This window comes from Anolis sagrei, chromosome 1 (genome assembly GCF_037176765.1).
Source record: "Anolis sagrei isolate rAnoSag1 chromosome 1, rAnoSag1.mat, whole genome shotgun sequence".
NCBI classification, from domain to species: Eukaryota; Metazoa; Chordata; class Lepidosauria; order Squamata; family Dactyloidae; genus Anolis; species Anolis sagrei.
In genome coordinates this window covers 282,038,004-282,064,468 of record NC_090021.1, presented here as the reverse complement: position 1 = coordinate 282,064,468, position 26,465 = coordinate 282,038,004, and the positions used below count along the sequence as shown (strand labels likewise).

General features: G+C 40.3%; 1 protein-coding gene across 3 annotated transcripts in view; it reads left to right on the top strand.

The window, feature by feature from the left end:
• Positions 1-26,465, top strand: part of PLEKHH1 (pleckstrin homology, MyTH4 and FERM domain containing H1) — a 67,697-nt gene that overhangs the window by 15,371 nt on the left and 25,861 nt on the right. For 2 of the 3 annotated variants that reach the window (XM_060762371.2, XM_060762360.2), the window contains 12 exons: positions 5,064-5,126; positions 10,409-10,552; positions 11,095-11,178; positions 13,304-13,385; positions 14,930-15,900; positions 17,076-17,154; positions 18,505-18,596; positions 19,668-19,818; positions 21,370-21,503; positions 22,033-22,143; positions 23,136-23,222; positions 24,441-24,602. In XM_060762371.2, coding sequence (XP_060618354.2) covers positions 5,064-5,126; positions 10,409-10,552; positions 11,095-11,178; positions 13,304-13,385; positions 14,930-15,900; positions 17,076-17,154; positions 18,505-18,596; positions 19,668-19,818; positions 21,370-21,503; positions 22,033-22,143; positions 23,136-23,222; positions 24,441-24,602 — 2,160 coding nt within the window. The remainder of the gene's footprint in view (positions 1-5,063; positions 5,127-10,408; positions 10,553-11,094; positions 11,179-13,303; positions 13,386-14,929; positions 15,901-17,075; positions 17,155-18,504; positions 18,597-19,667; positions 19,819-21,369; positions 21,504-22,032; positions 22,144-23,135; positions 23,223-24,440; positions 24,603-26,465) is intronic. The other variant, XM_060762381.2, reaches the window with a different exon arrangement.

The following is a 26,465-nucleotide window of genomic DNA, read 5'->3' as shown; positions in this document are numbered from 1 at the left end:
CAGTAGTTGCCATCTGCTCTCCCACAGAAAGCCATCTATAAAAATAAAAATGTAATCTTAGTTTGTGGGATTAACATAACTAAAAAATCACAAGACGAAATGACACAAAATTTGGCCAGAAGACACCTAACAGATCAATGAGTGACCTTCAGTCATAAAAACACTGAAAAATGCAGTGGAAGGGACTTTAAAAAGCACCAAAACCTAAATGATGATACAATGCATGTGTGGAAACAACTCCCCTGACCCCGCCCCCTCCTGCGCAAGTGAAAGAGCTGGCCATACCAGCTTTGAGAGGAAATAAAGAGGTAGAGAAGTAAGAAAGAAGAGAAAGATGGAGGGAAAGAAAAGTGGGGAAGGAAGGAAAAAGGGAAGGAAAGAAGGGAGGAAGGAAGGAGAAAAGGAAAGAAAAAAGAGGGAAGAAATGAAAGCGGGAGGGAAGGAAGGCAAGAAGGAAGGGAAGGAAGGAAGGAAAGAAAGAGAAAGAATGAAGGAAAGATACATAGGAAAGGATGGAGAGAAGGAGGGAGGGAAAGAGGGAAGGAAGGAGAGAAGAAAGGAAGGAAAGAAAGAGGTAGAGAAGGAAGGAAGAAGAGAAAGAAGAAGAGACAGAAAAGGGGGGATAAGGAAGGAAAGAGGTAGGGACGGAAGAAACCAGACTGAGTCCACAGCAAAGCGTGGCTGGGGACAGCGAGTATTTAATAATCTAGAGCTGATGTGGTAGTAGTAATCTTTCTTACTATACTGTTGCCTCAAATCCAAGCAGCAACGAAACCCCTCTTGCCCCAATACTATTAGAGAGTTTTGTTGATGGTTGGATTCGAGGCAACAGTATAGTAATGGTGAAGTTGCAAATCATATTTTCGTTCTTGCGGACCATTGATGGTCCACGGACCACAAGTTGGGAATCACTGGCTTATACAATGGCCCTGATCTAATTTTCCCTCCTGTTCTGTTCTGTGTCTGTTATTCCTCTGTCCCAAATCCTGGAATTTCTGCCAAGCATGTACATACAGATCCAGGTTTATATCAGCACATGTGATTGAGCATATGCTGTAATATAGGGTGATCAGATCTTGGAGCTAAGGAATTAAAAACAAAATAGCTTCCAGAAACTAGTTACTTTTTGGATATCAGGAGCGTAACAAGGGTACATTTCAAAACTCATGTAATGAGTAGGATCAAACTTATTTTCCTTCTTTAATGTTTTCTCTTGTTACTTTCAAAAGTTACTTTTAAAGTGTATATTATGGAATTTTGAGAAGCATTTTGAGTTCTTTTCTGAGTTTTATACACTTGTCTTGACACCTCTCAAGTGTTGTTTTTTTTTAAATAGTGCAAGTAGCAAAATAGGAATGAGAAGTGCAACAAGTAATGCAACAAGCTACTTTTCCCAGTAGTATATAACAGCAGGCTACTTTCTAAATACTGTACTAAGAATGAACTACAAGACTTTTTAAGAGTTACCATTGGAATACAGGCGTCATCACAAGTCATTTGCAAATGTTAAGTGCCCCACATCTTTGCAAATGACCCACAGATACACTTCTAAATTGAATTTTTTCAACCAGAGGCCAAAAGGGCAGATTGTGATTTCCCAATCCAATTTTGGTTTAAGATCTGCTAGGAAGAGTCTTTGTTTCTGAGTGGTTTGTGGGAAAGAGACTCTTTTGCAAACACCCCTAGATTCCCCTCATGTCTAGCTCTCTTGTGTTAAGATATTCTTCTTCCCACAGATATTTGACTTAACCTAAGGGTTTTATTATAAGCTCTAGCTTCAGTTTTATTGCTTTATTGCATGGATGGCTTTGTAGTTGTTTTGGACTTTTTGGAAGTTATTTTGAGATGAACTGGAAGACTGGGGTGTAAATATATTTGGATAGGTAAATAATTTGAAGTCCTACCCAGAATTAATTTATCAGTCTAATTTAAATATTAATGAGTGTTACTATGAATTTGAGCAAAACTATTTGAATTGTTCTCAAAATGTACTTCTGAATAGATTTGAGAAAAAATGGATACTGTGAATTGTATTAGACATGAAACTTCTTTTACATCATTGGATCCTACAATTAAATTTATTTAAGGAGTTCAAAGATAACACATTTCTTAATTATCCTACTATGATCTCTCACTACTTTTTCTTCATTTCATCCCACATCTCACCACACTGCCCTGACCTATCTGGTGTTATAACTGATCTTTAGATAAAAGTTAGAGCAATGAGGAAAATGAATGAGAACAGCTCCTTAAAAGCCGAGGAACACTAGTGCCAATAAAGGACAGAAGGAAGGCTACCAGTTTTTTAAAAACTCTAAAATCAGGACTGTAAATAAAGAACAACACTAAAAAAAAACAGGGGAATTCCAGAGAAGAAACAATCAGGGCCAGCTAACACCTCTGAACAAATGATGCCTCAATGCAGGATGCAAACCAGGCTTTGAAGCTGCAAGTCCATTCAATGCTAATTAAGGTGGCCAATTGCATCATTCACACTTGCCTCCAACAGACAAGAGTTCTTTCTCTCACCCTGGACATTCCCAGATATATAAATCTCACTTGCCTAGTTTCCAATAGATCTCACAAATTCTGAGGATGCCTGCCATAGACATGAATGAAACATGGCCATACAGCCCAGAAAACTCACAGCAACCCAGAAGAAGCTGTTGACTATTCACACTGTGAAATTATAATGCTATTGTTCCACTTTAACTAGTTTAGAGCATGCAGTTTAGAACATATAGTCAGCGTGCTCTTGTGCTTCACTCTTACTAGTCCCAGGACTCCACAGGATGGAGCGATGGCAGTTAAAGTGGAACAATAGTGTTTTATTCTTAATTAGATTTTATTGAGTTGTATCATTGATAGATAGAAAGTAAAACAACAAAAGAGTGAGAACAATTTTTGGATAAGAAAGCTTGGAAAATGAAAGGATTAAAAAAAAAGAAGAAGTGACAGAGAAGGAAAAAAAAGAAAGGGAAAAAATGTTGAAATATAAAAATGGTGCTTTAATTGTGTAGTATGAATGAGCTCTCAGATGCCGTTTAGAGAAAGTCGGTGTGTTCAATCACCCAGTAAATGATTTTGGAATTCCTGGCTTAGAAATTTCTGAAGCTTTGATTCTCCATAGCCCTGAAAAAGGTGTTAAGAGTGGCTGCTGTTGAAATGTGTAGGCTTTTCAACTAATACACAAAACATCTCTGGAGCATCTTATTTTTTCTTTCTTTTATGGGTTTCAATGGGTATTCCCCAGTTTTGTTTCTTTTGTTCTCTCATTACTGATTTCATACTGTAAACATAATCTGTTCTGTGAAGATCAGCAAAAATGTGAATCAATCCAAAATTTAGATATCAGGTCTGAAGGGATCTTTATAAACACTTTTATTTCACCTGCTAGAAGTAATGCTGAGTCAGTGCTACAGCGTGGTCATACCACGGCATGGTGATAATATTGCTGACAGCCTGAGAAACTTTAATTAGGAAGGCATGTCTGAAAGAAATGAGGACATTCCTATTAGTGCTGTAATTGAAGGACAAAAGCAAGTGAGGATTAAAAGAATTTAGTCGCCAGTGGAAAATGGCCCTCAAGGGCCATTCAAATCAGAGTAAGATTTACATAATTCTTATGAAAGATGGCACAGAAGAATGAGAGCAATGTCATTATCACTTTCCAAAAGAATAAAGATGAGGATAAACAGAACTTTTTGAAACAAGTTTCCAAAAACAGTGTGCTCTTGGTATCTACAAGAGGTTGGTTCCTGGATTTTTTGTGAATAGCTAAACCTGTGGATGTTAAGAATCATTACATAGAGTAGTCTAGTAAAATACTGTCCCTTATGGCAGAGGGTTGTATACTCTCACCCAACCTGTTCAACTTGTAATCAGAACCATATCATGCGATGTGCAGGGCTTGACGAATGCAAGGCTGGGGTTAAAATTGCTGGAAGAAACATTAACAACCTTAGATATGCAGATGATACCACTTTGATGGCCGAAAGCGAGGAGGAGCTAAGGAGCCTTCTAATCAAGGTGAAAGAAGAAAGTGCAAAAGTTGGGTTGCAGTTAAACATCAAAAAAACCCACGATTTTGGCAACTGGAGTGATTGATAACTGTAAAATAGAGGGAGAAAACGTGGGGGCAGTGACAGACTTTGTATTTCTAGGTGCAAAGATTACTGCAGATGCAGACTGTATCCAGGAAATCAGAAGACATCTACTTCTTGGGAGGAGAGCAATTACCAATTTCGATAAAATAGTGAGGAGTAGAGACATCACACTGGCCAAGAAGATCCGCATAGTTAAAGCAATGGTATTCCCCATAGTTACCTACAGATGTGAGAGCTGGACCATAAGGAAGACTGAGCAAAGGAAGATAGATGCTTTTGAACTGTGGTGCTGGAGGAAAGTTCTGAGAGCGCCTTGGACCGCAAGAAGATCCAACCAGTCCACACTTCAGGAAATAAAGCCCGACTGCTCACTGGAGGGAAGGATATTAAGGCAAAGATGAAGTACTTTGGCCACATAATGAGAAGACAGGAAAGCTTAGAGAAGACAATTATGCTGGGGAAAATGGAAGGAAAAAGGAAGAGGGGCCAACCAAGGGCAAGATGCCTTGACTCTGAAGGAGCTGGGGGTGGTGATGGCCAACAGGGAGCTCTGGCATGGGCTGGTCCATGAGGTCACGAAGAGTCGGAAGCAACTGAACGAATAAACAACATGACAGAATCAGGGTCTGCTTTTTGTGTTTTTTAAAAGCACTTTACATTTTATCTTAACCAAAAGTCTGAGAAGCAATTTTTGGGAACATTTTAAAGCAGGGGATGGTCAAATCTATGTATACAGAATCTGTGGGTATGGAAGACCAATGGTATTATTAGATTACATAGCTTTGTTGTCTCATTTTCCTATTTAATTGTTTCATTTTTTATCATTTACATTATTTCCCATGTGATATTGTGAAAAAAGGAAATAAATTCCAAGATCCACACCTTATATTGTGATGGAGAATTGATCAGTATTTCCTTCTAATTTTGAACCTTTCCCCTTTATATTGTGCCATAAAGATGCAAGAACTGGAGCAAAGAGTGGCCGAAGCAGAACACAGAGCCCAAAGTGCAGAGAAGCAGGTAAGCATTTTCCTGATGTAATTTCAATAAAATGTGAAAACTTTCACAGCTGCTCTGGCATCACGAGAGGCCAACCACTCACCGTGCATAATAAGTAAAAAGTTATTCTTACAGAGGATTTTCTGATATTGTGGACAGAGGCTATAGTTTTTGAGAAAAGTTTGCTGTCAGTGAAGCTTGCACCAAAAGTGAGAGAAATTAAGGAGGGGCTTGGTATTTATTTGGTATTTCAGAAGCAAATTGAGAATATACTTATAATGTATAGAAAAACCACAAAGTTGAACCCTGGCATTATACTAAATTTCCAGTGCCTCTGGTGTCACTGTAAGGAGGTCCTCCATTCTTCATTTCAGGGCTCTAGCTGCATTGTAGTAAGTGGTCTGTGGTTTGCCCCACATTCACATGTCGTGGACTCCACTTTGTAGGCCCATTTCTTAAGGTCAGCTTTGCATCTCATGGTGCCAGAGCGCAGTCTGTTCAGTGTCTTTCAAGTTGCCCAGTCTTCTGGTGCCTGGGAGGAGTTTCTCATCTAGTATCAGCCACAGATTGAGGCTTCAGGTTTTAGCTTGCCACTTTTGGACTCTAGCTTGCTGAGGCATTTCTGCGAGGCGTTCAGTACAATTGATATGATGAAATTCTGTGTCTAATTATTCTTGCTATCTTTAATTCGTAAGAAGCTGCAGTATTCAACCGGAAGCTGGACCCCATGTGTCTTGTTCTACTAACAAACTTTTAAAGGCAGAATGGAACAGAACAAGTAGATTATATCTTACACAGGAATATTGTATTCTGGCCAAACCTGTGGAATGAATCAAGCTCAGGAGCTTGGATATTGTTGGTGCCTCTTACCAATGGCACCACCCACCATGATATCTTGGAAGAAAGGAAAATATCTTTAGGAAAGCTTTAATTAAAGCTGGTGGCTACATCCCTCATCTGACCTGCTCCTGCAATAATAATAATAATGTTGTTGTTGTTGTTGTTAGATACACAACAAGATTGGTACACAGCAAACAAGACCACCACGCTGTCTATTGTATTGGATCAAATGCTTAGACACTTCCCAAGTGTCTAGGACAGTGTGATGTATTACGTGCAGACCCAAGTAGGGTGGCCTTTTGCAGCTGGCAGGTGGTAATTTTGTCAGGGCCAATTTTTTTAAGTGTAAGCCAAGGTCTTTAGACACTGCACCCAGTGTGCCGATCACCTTACTTACTTACTTACTTAGGCGATCCCTCGTTGGACGAGTAAGATGGTCTTCCATTATGGATTTCCTTGTGGGTCCGTAGGTGGCTGTGGAGCCCTATTCTTGCTCTGCATCTTCTTCCGCAGTGAGGGCATTGGTTTCCAGGTGGAAGGCGTTCCCGGTCGGGGTTGGCTTGACGCGCCTTCCTCCTGGCACGTTTCTCTCTTTCACCCTCCACTCGTGCCTCCTCGAATTCTGCAGCACTGCTGGTCACAGCTGTCCTCCAGCTGGAGCGCTCAAGGGCCAGGGCTTCCCAGTTCTCGGTGTCTATGCCAGAGTTTTTAAGGTTGGCTTTCAGCCCATCTTTAAATCTCTTTTCCTGTCCACCAACGTTCCGTTTTCCGTTCTTAAGTTTGGAGTAGAGCAACTGCTTTGGGAGACGGTGGTCAGGCATCCGGACAACGTGGCCTGTCCAGCGGAGTTGATGTTGGAGGACCATCGCTTCAATGCTGGTGGTCCTTGCTTCTTCCAGCACACTGACGTTTGTCCGCTTGTCTTCCCAGGAGATTTGCAGGATTTTCCGGAGGCAGCGCTGATGGAATCGTTCCAGGAGTTGCATATGACGTCTGTAGACTGTCCACGTCTCACAGGCATATAGCAGGGTTGGGAGGACAATGGCTTTATAGACAAGCACCTTGGTCTCCCTACGGATGTCCCGGTCCTCAAACACTCTTTGCTTCATTCTGGAAAATGCTGCACTTGCAGAGCTCAGGCGGTGTTGTATTTCGGCGTCGATGTTGACTTTGGTGGAGAGGTGGCTGCCAAGGTAGCGGAAATGGTCCACATTTTCTAATGTGACACCATTAAGCTGTATTACTGGCATTGGAGAGGGATTGGCTGGCGACTGCTGGAACAGCACCTTGGTTTTCTCAATGTTCAGTGACAGGCCGAGCTTCTCGTATGCTTCTGCGAAGGTGTTTAGAGTGGCTTGTAGGTCTTCTTCTGAATGCGCACAGACGACATTGTCATCAGCATACTGGAGTTCTATAACAGATGTTGTTGTAACCTTGGTTTTGGCTTTCAGTCTGCTGAGGTTGAATAGCTTGCCATCTGTCCGATAGATTATTTCCACTCCGGTGGGAAGCTTCCCATCAACAAGGTGAAGTATCATAGCGATGAAGATGGAGAATAGAGTTGGGGCGATAACACATCCCTGTTTGACACCGGATTCCACCTTAAATGGGTCACTTTGGGAGCCACTGCTGTCCAAAACTGTTGCCATCATGTCATCATGGAGGAGCCGCAGGATGTTCACAAATTTGTTAGGGCACCCGATTTTCCGGAGGCAGCGCTGATGGAATCGTTCCAGGAGTTGCATATGACGTCTGTAGACTGTCCACGTCTCACAGGCATATAGCAGGGTTGGGAGGACAATGGCTTTATAGACAAGCACCTTGGTCTCCCTACGGATGTCCCGGTGCCGATCACCACTGGGACCACCTTTACTAGCTTGTGCCAGAATCTTTGCAGTTCTGATTTTAAATCCTCATATCGTGTAAGCTTTTCCTATTATTATTATTATTATTATTATTATTATTATGTCCTTCTAAATGGATTCTAGGAAACATGGATGCATTTTAACATGAGGGTTTTTTTTAGCCCTTCCTATCTTATAAGAGCATTTTGAGGCCATATTTTTAAAACCTGCAAAATATTTTATTATTCCAGGGAAAGCAGTTCAGGAGTCATCCAAACAGGGTGAAAACATCCTCTCTATACCTCCTGGAGGTCATTTTGAGGCATTTTGGTGCCAAAAAAAGTATTTTTGACACTGACAGGGCCCTGGGCAGACTACATTTTGCTCTCTTCTGTCCCACAGGATAAATGGGAATAATGTGGCCCTTTCAGTGTTGTTGAACTGCAAATCCCAAGAGACTTGGCCAGAAGAATCACTTGTGAGGAATTGTGTTAGCTGCAGTTCAACAATATCTGGAAATCTTTATGATTCTTACCTCTGCCATGAAGTTTATTTGATCTAGTGTTTGTTCCACTCTACTCATTAGGATTTAAGAGAAATATTTTTGCGACAGGGAAAAACAGCAAGAGTTTTGGAAATGAAATAAAAGTGAATATATTAAAAAGGGACTGGAAGTTGACATGGAATTTACATCTTTGCAAGTGGACTTATGTCTGGGAAATAGAATTTAGTAATTGCACAGTGTGTTGTAGTGATTTGAGTGGTCAGTGTGTTGTAGCACTCTGGGAAACCAGGGTTTGAATTCCTGTTCAGCCATGGAAACCCAGTGGATGACTTTCAGCAAGTCACACATTCTCACCTTCTAAGGAAGACAAACCTCTTCTGAATGGACCCTGCTATGAAAACACTGTGATAGATTCTCCTTAGAGTCGCCATAAGTCAGAAATGACTTGAAAACACACAATAGCAACAGCAAGCCATCCTACAAAAAGTATTGCATAGAAAAGCAGTACACATGGGAAATGAAAGGGCTACAAGCTCAGTTTGAAAGGTGACATCTTCTGTGACCATAAGAGTTTGGAGCCTGGTCTGACCATGCCATGGACCCCTAGAGCTGTTGTCCTCAGATAAGGAAGTCACATGGTTGTCCTGTCCCTCTGCTTGTTCACAGCTTCCAACACAGAGTCAGATCTCAAGCCTCAGACAGATGGAAAGGGCCTTTTCTTTTGGGTTGCAATTATCCAAAGCTCTAATAAAAACACATCCAGCTCAGCAGGCTAAATTTTTTTGGCTGGGATGCCAGGCGCTTGCCTTTCAGATTCAAGGCGGGGGAGAGGCTGTTTGCCCCTCTCTGTCTAATTCAGACAGACAGGAGGACAAAACAGTTTTCTGCAGCCGTTATGGTGAGGAATGTCCATTAGAGCATAATGTGTTTGCACAGAGAAATTGGCATGTAGACTGGGAAGTATCCCAGCATGGCATTGCCAGACTAGTGCTTTGTGGAGGAAGACAGAAGACTTTGGTCCTGTGGCCATCAGAGCTTTGAAAGAGGAAAAAAGGGCGGCGGGGGGGGAGGGGGGGAGAGGTAATGAAAACGATTGGCCTCACGGAGAAGGATCACTTGATTTCAGGAACAGCCAAATAAGCTTTAAAAATGCCTCTTTTAGACTACAACTCCCTGAAGTCTCCAATGTGTGAAATTTCAAAAGTTGTACTCCAGAGAAGTAATGTTTCCCATCTCTCCTCAAAACCCTGGGAATGATAATACTTATGATGAAATGGAGAGAAGGAAATGTGGAGATAAGAAAAATTAAAGGTTTTGGTGAATGTACCCTGGCAGTGGCCTTTTCTTTGCCATCTCCCTGTTATTGGTTCAAGGGAAAATGCTGAGAAAAGTGTGCAGTTTTTTTTCATGCCCGAGTGACTTGAGAAACTGCAAGTCGCCTCTGGTGTAAGAGAATTGGCCATCTGCAAGGATGTTGCCCAGGGGAGACCCAGATGTTTTGATGTTTTATCATCCTTCTTAGAGGCTTCTCTCATGTCCCAGCATAGGGAGCTGGAGCTGACAGAGGGAGCTCATCCACACTCTCCCCAGATTCGAACCTCCAACTTATCAGTCTTCAGTTTTGCCAGCACAAGGGTTTAACCCATTTTGCCACTGGGGGCTCTGAGCAGGTGGCAGTAGTAAAGAGGAAAAGAAAGATTGAAAGAAGGTCCTGCTTTCTTCTATACTCATATGAAATGGGAAAAAGATTGTTATAACCACTCCACTCCATTATTTCATAATAGGGTGATTGTTTTTGAAGGAGTAGGTCATCTGTAACAAAACATTCTCTACAACCTCACACATTCTCCCTTATCAAGAAAAAGATCTCCTTTTTGAGCCTTTGAGCCTTCATTATGAGGTTTTCAGTAGAGGTTCCAATGCAGTAGTTCATGGGATTAGAAGAAATGAGAAACACCCTAAGTCTTAAAGAAGAGCAACCTCCAACCCCATTGTCACTATCACTAAAAGTAACTCCATCAGTGAATAAAAACTTCATTCATTCAAGGTCCAATGTGTTGCCTTCCTTTTCCCCACACATTCTCATGGCATTAAAAGTTGAGGGGATTTTTCAGGTTGAAATCATGGAAGAGAAGTTGAAACTTGCCAACATGAAAACCAATGAATCAACTGAATACAAGAAATATCAGCAGATGATGAGCAGAGTGCAAGAGAAGGATGAACTGATTGAAAAACTGGAGGTCCAGTTGGAAAAGCAGGTAAAACTGCAGTTACTTAGAATACATACAGCATTTATGAAAAAAGTGAGGGTCAGCATGGTGTAGTGCAGTGATTCTCAACCTGTGGGTCCCTAGATGTTTTGACCTTCAACTCCCAGAAATCCTAACAGCTGGTAAACTGGCTGAGATTTCTGGGAGTTGTAGGCCAAAACACCTGAGGACCCACAGGTTGAGAACCACTGGTATAGTGGATTGAATATGTAGTCCCCGATATCAAGCACAGTTGCCTCCCATATATCTTATTGTTTCCAGAGCAATCAGAATAGAGTCCAAGACATCAATGTGAGACATAGCATGTCACTACTGGACCCATATGAGACCCCTTCTCTACTTTTTAGTGAGATCACATCTCTGCATATGTAAATGTCAGACTTGTGCTATAAAAGTTACAATTGTTATTAAATAATGTCTTTGTTATGAGGAAAATATATTAGGTACAAGTAGCTAGTTTTGTCACTGGTTAGAATTAGTTATTCTAAGTTAACTTCTGCTACTCTTAACACATTTGTTTTTATTCACAGAAACAGCTAAGGGAAGAAGAAGCTAAATCTGTCCAAGAAAAAGCAGCCAAAATTAAGGATTGGGTGACAGCTAAACTAAGAGAGGTGATTGCCAGTTCCTCCTTCTCTGAGTCAATGGATAGGATATGTGCATGTTTTTACAGGGGTATAGAATACAAGAAGATAGTTTTGTGGGCATTAACATTATGATCAAGGAAGACTTTCTTATTGAGAATATATGGAATATAATTATTCATTGACTGTGGCATCTAATCAGTGTGACGACATGCATTTTTGTCCATGCTCCTGTTCTATAGATCTATATTACTGGATTAGGGCAATGCTGGCCAAAGCTTCTTGCTTGCTTCCATTATAAAAATTAGTGTCACAAAAATAAGTGTTCATGACTGGGCTGAGTCTTCTACAGCATGCTGTAAAATGCATTAAGCTGGACCTTTTCCTACATTGCCTTTTTAATTGTTCAATGCTACACCTCTCTGTTCCTTAGGGTTTCATTTCAAGGCCGTGCCAAGGAGGCACCGTTAAAAATAGCACCAATTGTTCAAGTGATATAAGGCTGCATTAGAAGCCAGTCACTGCTTCAGTAGCCTTAGCTTTTCTACACTGGTCTTGTACTTCAATTTGAGCAGACATTACTCCTGGACATCAGGACAATATACAGGTTTCCTCTTGACATTAAGTCTAGTAGTGCCTGACTCTGGGGGATGGTGCTCATCTCCATTTCTAAGCTGAAGAGCCGGCATTGTCCGTAGATGACTCCAAGATCATGTGGCCAGCATGACTGCATGAAGTGCTGTTCCCTTCCTACCAGAGCAGTACCTATTGATTTACTCTCATTTGCAAGTTTTTGAACTGCTAGGTTGGCAGAAGCTGGGGCTAACAGTGGGTGCTTACGCTGCTCCCTGGATTTGAACTGCCGACCTTTCGGTCAGCTAGTTCAGCTGCTCCGTGGTTAAACCACTGTGCCATCGGGGGCTCCTTTCTGTTGGTAACACAGGGTAAAATGAGTTAGCTCAGTTTCACCCTATATTATGAGAAGTCAGAGAATTCAAGTGACACTCCAAAGCAGCCAGTTCCCCCAGGGTAGTATGGAAAGCTGGAACAGCTCTAATTCAAATCAGCCCACAGTCCACAGAGCCAGGCACCACAGTTTCCTTTTCCCTGTGCTCTATGGCACAGAAAACGTGGGTGGATCAGGTCCATGTTGCTGCTGTCACCAGAGCTCTAGAGAGATCCTGGTTGTCATCATGCCCTTTCCTGACATCAGCAAAGGCATCCACATGGCAAGGAAAAAGGAGAGGGCAATCCCCACACCTTCTCCTTGATCACACAGATGCCTTTGCTGGTGTCAGCAAAGATGCCCGGCATAGGCTGGAAGCTCTCCAGAGCTCTTGGCTGGCTGCCGCAGTGACACAAATGACAGTATGGGTGAGGGTGACTGTCCGGGGCGTCCGAACTGAATTCAGCCCAACTGAACAGTCTGGGCTCTGTCCATATTGCTCCTGTAGCTCAGAGGAAGAGTGTCTAAACAGCACTGCGGAATCCATGGCTGGTCCAAAGAAACGATGCTCCAGACCAGCCCCAGATTTCAGCGTATGTGTAGATGATCCCCTAGTTAGGTGTCCTCTTGCTGTTTTTCTTGTTCATAAAATATTGATCCAGCCTTGTAGTATAGCCCAGGGTGTCTTATCCAGAGTTCTTTAGAACTAGTGTTTTACAAAAGGTTGTTAGAGGTTGTTCAATTTGTGATTAGGGGAGAAACTGAACATTAGATACAGTATTTTTTATTCAGGAGTTCCCTAAGACTTGGAAATTATTTCAAGCTTACTTCCAAAGATAAAAGCTTGGTGGACTGGTTTATAGTATAGGCCAGTGGTTCTCAGCCTGTGGGTCCCCAGATGTTTTGATCTTCAACTTCCATAAATCCCAACAGCTGGTAAACTGGCTGGGATTTCTGGGAGTTTTAGGCCAAAACACCTGAGGACCCACAGGTTGAGAACCTCTAGTATAGACCAAGTTTACAGGTTTGATTGGACTGAAGAAGTGATTCACCACAGAGAGTATAGAACAGTGGACCATTCCTAAAGATAGGCCTTGAAAGGATTTTCAGTGAAATATCTTACTATAATATTCTTGAGATTTCAGTGTGTTGGATAGGATTAATTCTCAAGGAGGGATACATCACATTATTTTTTCTATTGTTTCACAGCTGGAGCTGGAAAACCATTATCTTAAGGATTGTAACACAAGGTTAACAGAGCAGATCAAAGCTCTTCAAGCAGCTCTACAAGGTAATATATGTTTTGTTATCATCATCAAAGTAGAGATGAAGGGCTTTCAGATTTGTTCTTGATTTCATAGTTTTTGTGCAATATTTTAGAATGCATTTTCTGCATCAGTTTCGCAGGCGACTCTGGGCGGTTACATAATATTCTGCCTTTTTTTCAAATCAGTGAAAGGTATATGGTTCTTCTCTTTCCTTGTCCCAGCCATCCTGCGAAGGTCAGTCAGGCTGAGAGAGAGAATGAATTACTCAGGGTCATCCTGTGAGTTTCATGTCCAATCCCACACCAACTCTTTAAAAACTGCACCACACTGATTCATTGACAGAAACAGCAGAAGCTGATGCTCACTGGCAAATATCTGGGGATCATGAAGGTGGACAGTGGTTTTCCAGTGAACAGTTCTTATTATTGCAAATAATCGTTTTATGATTTTTAAGATTGGACTCTACATCTTTGCCTGCCTAAGCTCTTAATTCTTTACAGCCACACCACACAGCACTTCATGCTTTGCTTGCTAATGAACTGATGCTTAACTCTTTGTATCCTGTTTGATTTTCGATGCTCTGCTATAATTTTAGGGTAGTTTTCCCTAACAGAGTTGACTATATTTCTACTTTTCAAGTATAGAATAATAGAATTAGAAGAGGATTTATCAGCTTTCAGATTCAACCCCCTGCTCAGAACAAAGAGAGATGTAATTTCACATTTCAAAAGTACCAAACAAAAGGGATACCAACAATTTCAATTTCTACTGGACCTTTTCAAATTTGATACCATTGTCATTAATCCCAAACTGTTGGATTTGCTTTGTTTTTGAGAAAGTAAGAGAACATAATAGAAACTCAGCAAGAAATGCAAACAGTTAAGCTAGTTACTTTTCAGCACTGTTGTACACAACATACTTGTCAAACATAATAAATAACCAAAATTAATTATTTTTAATTACTGTTTTTGATGAAGCATAGTGGTGAGCCTTAGGGAATTTTATTTACCAAAATGCTTTTTTTTTTTTTACAGCAGCCTATTCAGCGTAGCAATAACACACAGGCAACCAAACTGAAGCATTATAGTATGCAAATACACAAGAATGCCAGTTTTGTGCTGGTGCTCCTGAATGGTTTGCATTTCTACTTCTCTGTGCTTCAGCTTTCTCTGCAAAGGGAGGCATCATTCCATTTGGAAGCTTTACAGTCAGGTTGTCCTCATCTGTTCTGACAGAATGAGATGGTTGCTATAATAACCTGGTATTAAGTGTTCCCAGAATGCCACCAATCAGACAGCTCTGGGTGATACATTGCCTCCTGCAAATAATTGTACTGTCTCATTGTGTCTGGTTCAATTTGGAGGCTCCATCTGAGGGGCTAATCTGAACCAAGGCTTAATCCTTTATCTTCCATGCCACTGCTCAGTATGGCAACCTGACAAGTGAAAGTAAAGAAAACATTGACTTTGTATGTGTGTAGAGTGATTGAATCTATAAATTGTTTAAAAAGATGGGTCAAATAGCATCCAGTTCAACGTTCTGTGTGCTTTTTAATCCCATACTGTAGATCTAATAACTGTCCCGTCTGAAGAATCCGTTTCCAGCTGTAATATCAGACTACTTAGAGACCCGCTGTCATGCCTCCTTGAAAACTCAGACCAGGATCCCAGGTTTCTTGCTGTGGACATCAAACAATCCTGTCAGAGTGTATCTACACAAGGAATTCCATATATAGCAAGTATGGTCTTTATGGATGACACCTCTGTAGCTGATGAGGTGGATAAATCAGTTCTTTCTCAAAGTTCACTGAGGCTTATCTCTGACTCCTCAAATAACAATAGCGCTTCAGCCAATGACCTGGTCTCCATGGCAGAGTCTCCATTTTGCACAACTTCATTAAAACACAAAGTCGAGGCTGTGAAAATCCGTGGAGCATTAACTTTTCCATCTCCCCTGGAGGGATGTAAAAACTTGACTAGTGCCTCAGACAAGACAGTGCACAACTTGTACAAGCAACCAGATGAAATGAATTCTGAGATTAACACTTCTAGGTGGACCTCATCCTGCTCTGGGGAACTCAGAAACATCTGCAGCAGTCCTATCTCAACGTCAGCCCCAGCTTTGAAGCTGCAAAAATCCATCATGTCAATACCCTCCCATTTTCCAGGGAAGGAAGGTGGACTAGGCAGCAGCATGACTCTCCCTAAGGTACGGACCCCTAGCAATCCAAGGGACAGCATCCTGCTAGCCAAGAGGCATTATAGCCAACCACAGCCAGGAGCAGATTGCTTCCATCATGTGGTGAACATTGAGATCAGTACTTTTCATCCTAAAAGAGCCACTGCCCATTGCCAGGGAAAAGTTGAGGAGACAGATATCGATGAAGAGGTAGCAGAGAAGATGGAAACCGATGACCGTGTGGTGGAAATGCATCAATTGTCTTGTCCAAGAAGTGAGACCAACACTCCGGAAACCACCATAGTCCTGGATCCAGGAGGCAAGCCACCCACCCCTCCGTTGCACAGATTTCCATCCTGGGTAAGATAATCAGGATTTTATCTGGATTTAGGATCTGCTTTCTGGAGACAGAAAGGCATCACTACTGATTGAAAGAAGGTACCTCTGTATCTCCTTCTGAGTTTTTTGGGGCCGATCATAAATGAATATGGTAAACAAAATCACAATATAATTTCAAAATATTTTAAAAGAAACAATAACAAAACACATTACAGATTAAACTGAACATATATCCAATATTCTGAAATTCTATGTATCCAATGAGGCATCACTGTAGGACTTGATTTTAATATACTGCTTAATATAACAAGCTTGGGGGCAAACTTTGAAGCTCTAAGTAAAAGAAATGAAACAGTTAGCAAATTACAGTAGAAAATCCATTATAAGAACTTCATGTTTTTGTCCCTTAAATACATGAAAATTGACCCCCTCCTCCTTGCTGGTTGTGACATAAGCAGAGACATCCAATTTGACCACGAGCTCAGACGGAGCTCTGTGGTTGGCTAGGAATGGTGGCAACACAGAGCGGATGCACTCCCAGGCTGACTGGATCATGGCCCCAGTTTTGGCCTGGGGCAGGATGGTGGTATAGCTACAACAGGTTCAACTGTCTAGAGTAGATGAGCCATCAGTCAACCTGGTTCAGTCTGTGTCTGTTTTCCAATGGCATGAAAGGCAGTAGTGTATAGTTCTACTGCTATCAAATAAATTATCTGTCCAGTTAAAGTCTAAATGGACTTCCATTTTATCTTTTTTCAATTAAAAAGCAATTTGTATTTGTTTGTCTGTTTTGTTTACAAGTAAAAGGACAACAAAATAACTCCCTACCCTTGGGCATGATACAAAGGAAAAGGGGAATAAGTCCAGCACATACTGCCTCTTCTTTCCCCCCTCCAAGGTCAAGATAGCAGTTGGAATGGAGGGAGGGCCTTTTGTCTTTTCTGGATGGCAGAGTTGTGTCTGTCTCTTCTTCTCTTCCTCAAGGACCTGCAGTTGAGATGGAGGGAGGGCCCTTATTTGCTGCTATTGCTGTTGATAATCATATTATCAATAATTTTGTTCCACTTTGAATACCTCCTGCTAGTAGCTTTCGGGAATAAGGTAAATGTGCATGGGGAAGGGCAAAGCGACACAAGGTGTCAGCAAACTATATTTTTCATTTTCCCTTTTCTTTTAATCTTTTTAACTTATTTTAGGAGAGTCGGATCTATGCAGTAGCTAAGTCTGGCATGAGACTTTCAGAAGTGGCTCTTGGGAGTGACTCTTCTAGCCATGGTAAGTACTAACTACAGTGAACCCACAGATTTTACTCATGACTAGTTACCACAAATGTTAACTGGATATCACATTGTATTGTTGCAGACATTTTTCCTGGTAAATGTATTATCAGTAGAAGTCATACTGCATTTATTGATATATCTGTGGTAATAAGTCACATTTAGTCATAAAAAGTAGGCAAACTTCATACATATGCACTCATATATTTCCTAGAATAGTTTTGCACTAAAACCTAGATAGAGTGGTCCTATTTAGTGATCCAATAGAAGGCAGCTGCATCAAAACTTTATTCCGGCTCAGGATATTTCAAAAAGATGGACACAATTTGAAATCGCCATACCTCTGTTAACTGCAAGTCATCCATGAATAAAACTCTTACCACTTGAAAGTGTGCGGCATAGAGTTTCCAATGATTACAGCTAGATGCAGGACCCAGTGTATAAACAGCCCCTAGTATCTGTAATTTGCAATAGGTTTGCTTATAAAAATGAACTCATGTCTCAGCTATACCATTTTTTTCATATCAGAAGCAACTTGAGAAACTGCAAGTCGCTTCTGGTGTGAGAGAATTGGTCATCTACAAGGACGTTACCCAGGAGATGCTCGGATGTTTTACCATCCTGTTGGAGGCTTCCCTCATGTCCCTGCATGCGAAGCTGGAGCTGACCCCATCTCAAGGATTTGAACCGCCGACCCATTGTGCCATCGTGGCAAAAAATAAAGCTATACCATATAAGACTAGAGGTCTCAACTGCAGGATACTTTTAAACATACACGTGCACATATAGTTTTCTTTTTTAAAACCCAGAATACCAAGGATAAGGCTAGGCTAGACATTTGCTTTCCGAAGTCTAGCATTCTATGTGGAAAACAAAAGTCTTTTTGAATAGAAAGGCATTAAGTCAAGCAATTCTTTGCAATACAACTCAAACACAGATTTGTCGCTTCATTGAGGCTCATTTTGTGCTATTGCAGTGCATACTAGCATATATTCAGAAATCCCATTGGCCTCAGTAGATTTAATATCCATTATGTCTCCAGGATTGCAGCCTTTAATTTGTCTAAAAACTGTACATATAAGTCAATGTATTCAAGACAAATGGTGCTTAGATCCATTGTACCATGAACTCTCTTCTCAAACCCTTTGATTGTGATGAAAAATTGGCTCTATTTAGATATTTTGGCATTTGAAAAACTCAGTGGTCAGTTGCTGATTTCAATGAAGACTCCTTGTTTTCAACATAGCCCTAACAAATTGTACAGACATTTGTTAAAATATTCTGTTTTTTAAAGGTTAATGTTTCTTTATTTTCTCCTGTGTCTTTTATTCCATGCAAATCATCTTAGCTTCAAATTTCCCAACGTATTCATCACCTGGGCCATACACTTGCCACATTTACAAAAATGTCACAGTGCCTGTCTACACTATGCTAAAAGGGGTAAGGAATAATTTCTTCTGTCAAGGGAAAAATGGGGCAGGGGTCTAAGAATGCATGGAGAGAGTGTGAAGTTGAGATGAGAAAGTTCCTAAGTTTTTTAAAATAAAATATCTAAATTCTGACTATTAGCAAAATTACATTTGATGAAAAGGGTCATATATCCCATCCAGCCCTATCAGTAGGATTCAGCCCTAAGACAGTGGATATATATGTGGGCATTTACTCCTGTCTGTATGGGAAATCCCCAGAAATCCTTGCCGAGCTCAAAACATAAATATGGCTAGTTCTAGAAATAGACTGGTGGCAGGAAATAGACCAGGATTGTACACTGTGGATATTTTAAAGAATTATGATAAGTTCAGGTACCACACTAATCAAATTATAACACCTTTGACCCATGTGGATGAGATCTAAAGGAGATCGTGATGGGACTTTAAGGTATATTTTGTCATGGGAGACTCTGGTAGAACAGGCATGAGAATATTTCTAGGAAAACATCAGGGAAAAAAACATATCTGTGGGGGATACAATTCCAGATTTACAACAGTTAGCAAAAATCACAGATAATAGCAAACAAATTACTTCTGCTGGTAGCATACTATAGAGCAGTGGTTCTCAACCTGCGGGTCCCCAGATGTTTTGGCCTTCAACTCCCAGAAATCCTAACAGCTGGTAAACTGGCTGGGATTTTGGGGAATTGTAGTCCAAAACATTTGGAGACCCACACATTGGGAACCACTGCTTATAGAGTCATGCTGGAGAAGCTAGGTAATGCTTAGGGAGGATACCTCTCTTGGCATTGCTAGATTCTCCAGTGTGACTCTATGGCCAATTTTTGTACTAATTTTATTTGTACAGTTCAGTATTTGAAACACAAAGAAAATTATTTGCAAATCCAAGATAAAGGGTTGAATAAACAATAGAGCTACCTTACTTTGATAGAAAGGCAAAGTGCAGAGCCAGAGCAACCTAACGATTTCCCTTATGCTAGTTCTGCAGAATTTGTGGCGTTTGTGAGGCACTTAGTTGCTGCTTTCCCATTCATCCTAATTTGTGAAGCTTGATTTCCAGAAAGCCACCCAAATCAGCAACACTCCTTTCATGGATGAGTCCTCAGGCTCTGATGATGACTGCAGCTCCCATGTTAGCATCAGTGCTTCCAATGCGGGATGCGAGCTCAGAAGAACAAGCATGCCAGGCAGCCCTCGTGCAGTGAAAAGAGGTAAAAAGAAAGAGAAAGAGGAAAAGAAATGCAACATTGCTGAATTATATGATTGTCACATTATTTTTGAAAACTTCTACATAGAGCAGTGGTTCCCAACCTTTTTTTGACCAGGGACCACTTTGGCCAGGGACCACTCTCCAACATGAGTACCAAAAGGGTTACAAATCAGTTTTTGGTGAACTCTAGATTTTGTTTGGTTGTTTGGGGTGATGATTCAGAAAATTTCTTTTGATAGACTACGTCAGCTCTACTTTCTGTTATAGAACATATACCATCCAATAGTCACCATCTGCTCGCCCACAGAAAACCATATTTAATAATCTAGAGCTGCGGACATTATTTTATGTCTCATGGCCCACAGGTTGGGAACCACCCACATAGAGCAATTCAGACTAATATATCCACAATGCAGAACTGCTCTATGTTACAACAATAAAATATTCCAATGGTGCAACCTTGGTATATGTGCTCAGGTTCAGTGGAATTCACTCCCAGGATGAGCTCAGAAAAATACAATTTCACACTGGTTTGAGAATTCAAGGAATTATGGCCTCAAAAATGTAATTTTTCTAAATTCTGCTCACAGTTAACTGTGTTTACGTTTGCAGCCTAAGTTAGGTACCAGTCTTATGACCATTTTCAGCCCACATAACCGATAATTATAAGATAGTCTCTCATCTTATGAAGAGTGAACATTTGCAGTCTTTTAACTATGCTAGAAACCAGAATCACATAACATTCCAGATTGTGTCGTACCACAAGTCCTGTAGAACCCACTATAGCCAAAAGTGAGGAATCCTAGGAGCTGCAATGCTATGATATCTGGTGAGCTGTATTATTCCCACTCCAACCTATACCCTCAGGATTTCAAAATCTAGAAGCAGGCTGTGTTATGTTTCCAGAATTTGGCATATTCACTCATATGATACCAAGCAGCAAAGAAAGAAAGAAAAAAAAATTAAAAACAGTAGGCTCATGTTTAGCTTTCCTTTTAGGAAACGTTACAAACCTATTCCACCAAGTGAATTAAAATGGTCCTGTAGACTACAGTCAAATTTAAACAAAAAAAATGAATCAATCTATTTTAAAAAGAAAATCTCACAAAGTTATTGAGGGCTTGGTGTTTAATTGAACCACAAAATAGAACCAAGTTTTATAGTTGTAGTTCTACACCATATAACCTGGGCCTAGCAATGAAGCTTATTCTAAATACAATGGGTCCTTGGTATCTATTGGGGTTTGGTTACAGAAACCCTTGCTCCCCATGGATTCCAAAATCTGTGAGTGGTCAAGTGTGCAACATGGTAGTAAAATGGTGTCTCTTATATAAAACAGCAAAATCAAGGTCTGCTTTTAGGTATTTTTGTGGGGTGCGAGTATTTTTAATCTCTGGATACTGAATCCATGGATACAGATGGGTATCTGTACACATAAACAGAACCAAACTCTTGATATTAAATATACTTATCAATGTAGATGTTGTATGTACATTTTAAGGATCACAAAGAAATACTTTACATGTTTTCTAATTTCAAAAAATATTTCCAGCAGGTGTTTCTATGTCTTCAGTTAGCTCAGAAAGTGATTATGCCATTCCTCCTGATGCTTACTCCTTGGAGGAAGACTATTCTGAACCTGAGCACAAACTCCAGAGAACATCATCTTATTCCACTGATGGTGGGGTATGTCATGTTTCCTAGTTTGTTTGTTTTTTAAATGGCATTTTTAAAATACATGTACAATTCACTTAGTTATTTATAAAGTCAAGGCAACTTATACAGATCCATATATGTGCAATTATATAATGAATAACAATGTTAAAATGAACTTATTTTTATTATTTATTTACAGTATTTATTTAGTTATTTATTATTTACAGTATTTATACCCCACCCTTCTCAACCCCAAAGGGAACTTCTGGTTAACATTGTGGCCTAATAGCCAAACAGGTGGGATAAAGCTTTTGTATTATTGCACAGTTGCAATAATATGATGAGCTTTACTGCAATCTTATTTTGAAAGCTTAGAAGTGGGCATTCAATTTCAGTTTTAGGACAGTGCCTAAAACAAGTTTACATTGGAAATTGCCTTGCCTGGGCCTTGGTGACAGTAATTGTCCAAGTGGTTAGACGCTGTGGCCTTAATGGGTATCAAGTCAAGTCAAAAGGAGCCTTGAATCCCATGAAAATGCATTTGTTTTCTCTTTTCTAGGAACTGTTAGAAAAATCTGGTTATCTGTTGAAAATGGGTGACCAGGTAAAAGCATGGAAGAGAAGATGGTTTGTTTTGAGAAATGGACAGATCATGTATTATAAGTCTCCGGTGAGCTGATAACAGAACACTCGTGCTTGCGGTTTTATTGAATGAAAACCGTTGATTCTTATGCTATCTTCAATATTTTTTCATTGCCCTCTTTTTTTCATTGCTCCCACACACAAAAAGACCCTACAGAAATTTCATTTACTAAAACTGATTCCTATTAATAATTACAATGGATTATTGTCAAATCAATGCTTTCAGATATATGTGTGTATGTATAACTTTCATGTTGCATGGACTTTATTTCTAGTTTTAAAAAAATCCAGGTAATTTCTTGTGTTGGGTGTCTTATTAACAAAAGACCCTCCCCATAAATGTACAGCAGAGTAACTTACTAACAGCAGCATGACCCAGCAGCAGTAGCCCAAAGTGATAAAAAGAACAAAAACACACAGACCAATGTTATATCTTCCATGGGAGGCTTTTATTTATAGTAAAATAATATGGTTACAATATTTACAAGAACAAGGTTTCCATAACACAAAGAAAGTTATTTATATTTCTGTCTTTGCTTCAACGCTGGGCTTCTTTCTCATGCAGATGAACAGCTTCTAGCTTTGCTCTCACAGAGCTTCCTCTCACACTGAACTTACACAGGAGCTTCATACAGCAGCTTCACACACAGCAGCCTTCACACACTGGAGCTTCACACATGAGGCTTTACAACTTGGTGCTTCTCTCACCGAAGCATCTCACAGCAGGCCTTCTCATACTCTGCCTACTGTGAGACCTTCTCACAGGCTGAGACTTTCTCCCACTGAGGTTTACTTCAGACTGACTGCTAAAAAGCTACACACACCTGCGTATATAGAACTGCAGCTTTTGCTGAGTCATTGCATCCATTTAATCCTTTCAGTGCTTGATTCACATTTTTGTCATTAAAAATACCTAGTTAATTTTTAGTATTTCTGACAACTTGCAATTTTTATAGAGTTTGCATACTATAATACCATTTGCTCATTCTTATTTATATCTGTTGGTCCTTTTCTATTCAGAGCGATGTTATCTGTAAGCCACAGGGGCGGATTGAACTGAATCCTTCTTGCCAAATTGTAAGGTGTGAAGGATCCCACATTTTCCAGGTGACTTATTGGGTATTGCTTATTATCTGTGAGCTTTTAATGAGCAGTCATAAAGGGTAGAAAGTTAGACGCATCTGTTATGTTGCAAAGGAGTTACTCCAGCCTAAGCCTAACAAAGCTTTTCTCAGAAGAGAGCAAGTACCATCAAAGCAATTTTTCAATAGAATTCATATTTAAATATAAAACTTTCCTGTTGTTACCAATGGCCAACAGATTTGCTCTGAAAGACATCCACAGTTTACTTCCTTTTGGAAGCAAAGCTGCGGAGTTATAAAGGCTAGGAATCCAACCAAACCACATCTGGAGACTATAGGAATCAGGGAGAGGATGTAAATCAGAGGCCCGAAAACTTTTAAAGCCGAGGGCTAGTTTACGGTCTTTCAGACTGTTGTGAGGGTTGAATTATAGTTTGAAAAAAAAAGAACAAATTCCCATCCACACTGCACATGTCTTATTTGTAGTGAAAAAGACATGAAAAAAACAGTACAATATTTAAAATGAAGAACAATTTTAACCAACATAGACCTAACAATAGGAAGTGTGGGCCTGCTTTTGGTTGATGAAATAGTCAAGTTAATTAAGATTGTTGTTTTTGTGTGCTTTCAAGTTGTTTCAGACTTAGGGTGATCTTAAGTCTAACATTTAGGGTGGGGGCTGGACAATGATCTTGTAGGACCACATCTTAGTTGGGGGGCCCTTGCTGTAAATCCTCCCCTGAGATATCCCTGGCACATCTCCTTTCCACCTCCCTCTGCCATCTGAAAAGAAGTTTCCATGCTGCCAGCAAAGGTGTGAAGCTTGAAGTTTGATTTCCCCTTCCAAGTCAGACTTGCTCTCCATATGTCTTCTCTATCAGAGGAAGATGTCAAACTGTTCATCATAGGAAGTATTGAACTATTTATTTATTTATTTACAACATTTCTACCCCACCCATCTCAACCCCCCCCCCCCCCCCAGGGGAGACTCAGAGCGGCTAAAGATGGCAACAATTCATTGCCTCAAATATCACCGTAAACAACAATATAAAACCATAAATACACAATAGATTAAAAACAATAACATTAATTATACAATCATATAGCCGTTTCCAACTATCCTTTTGTCTTTAGGAAATCCTTTTTTAATGAATGCGGCCAAAATGTCAGACATTAACACATTTGCTGCTCTCTCCCCACTTCCTATTGCTCATGCCTTTTGTTCATGACATTTTCTTCACAGCTCATCACTGAAAAAAGAACTTACTTCCTGACAGCTGACTCTCCTAACATCTTGGAAGAGTGGATCCGTGTCCTTCAAAACATCCTGAAAGTGCAAGTGACCAGTCCCTCTCAGGTGTCTCTCCGAGATGCCAAACCCTCTGTGAAAGGCTGGCTCACCAAGGTAATTGTGGAGTTGCATTACCAGACTATGTTAAGGCTTCTCTTTTAACAGCATGCAAAACTAACCATGGGACGACAGACTGATTAATTTTGAGTTCAAGCAATATGCAAAAGATTTAGCCGCATTGAAAAGATATAAGGGTGATGCGCCTTATAATGGATTTTAATGGTTGTAAATCATCTTCCTACTTCTCTTACTATCTGGATCTGCCATGGATTTCAACCTCTCAGAGAATGTAATTATTTCAACATTATTAATGACAAGAGATGCACTTTCAGTTTTTGGAGGGGGAACCTGGGAATGCCCCCACAAACACACACACAGAAACATGGATGTTATCATCAGTTTAGACCACAGCTTTCCAAATATTTCATGTTGGTGACTCACTTTGTTAAACATTTTATGACACAGTAATTCAATTTGACAAGTGAACATGAGGTTAAACCAACCCCTTAGAAGAGATACAGGCATATACATAATTTGCCATAATGAAATGTACAGGGACACAACACATCTCATGAAAACCTTTCCTATACACACAAATATATGGTTAGAAAAATACTAACATGCATTTCCAAGATATTTGTCATTTCTCATTATGTTTGTGCAACACATGTATCAGAAGCGAATTGAAAATATACTGCAAGTTGCTTCTAGTGTGAGAGAATTGGCTGTCTGCAGGGACATTGCCCAGGGGACACCTGGATGTGTTACCATCCTGTGGGAGGCTTCTCTCATCTCCCTGCATGGGAAGCTGGAGCCGACGGAGGGGATCTCACCCCATCTCACGGATCTGAACCACTGACTTTCAAGTCTTCAGGTCAGAGGTTCAGCTGGCACAAAGGTTTAACCCATTGCGCCACCGCAGCTCCAATATTCGTACACAGTACAGCTGACACATTAATGTGTCATGATACTCAGTTTGGAACGTTCTGGTTTAGATTCAAATCTTCATCCCTGGAGCAGGGAGTTTCTTTTCTTTGGCAAAACAAATGCAATCCACTGATGTGTGGGAGAGGTTCAGTGCAGTTCACAAAGCCTGCAAAATGGCTTTGCATAATAATAATAATAATAATAATAATAATAATAATAATAATAATAAAACACTTTATTTATATTCCGCCCTATCTCCCCAAGGGGACTCGGAATGGATCACCGTACACATACATGGCAAACATTAAATGCCATTTTTTTGATAGACAATACAGAGGCAGAAGGAACAGAAAGGAGGTATAATTTTGCAGGATTTTTATCCCTGTTTTGGGTATTTGTTTGTTTTTATATGTCACCTTCCTCCCAAAGTAGAGAAAATCAATTAAAATAATACAATTTTAAAAGCAATTATAAACAGTAAAAAATATTGTGTTGTTGTAGGTTTTTCAGGCTTTGTTCTAGAAGCATTCTCTCCTGATGTTTCATCTGCATCTATGGCAAGCATCCTCAGAGGTTGTGAGGTCTAAGGTCAGATGCAGGCAAAACGTCAGGAGAGAATGCTTCTAGAACATGGCCATATAGCCCAAAAAACCTACAACAACCCAGTGATTCTGGCCATGAAAGCCTTAGACAAAGATGCAAAATTTTAAAACATTAAAAGCGGAGCATGCATCCCAGTTTCCTCTCTGAGAGTAATAATATATGAAAAGCCTGCTTGAACAAAAGCATCTTTTGTTTCATCTCATCTTGACTTATTCTCTCAAATCTGGGTTGATCAGATGAGTTAACACTGTGACAGAGTGTGATCCATGCTCTTTCAATAGTTGCTTTTTTCATAATTTTGCTGGATACACTCATCCCAACAGCTCAAAGACAGATCAAATGAATATCATCTGAGCCAGTTCATGGCATCCACATGGATCAGAGGAC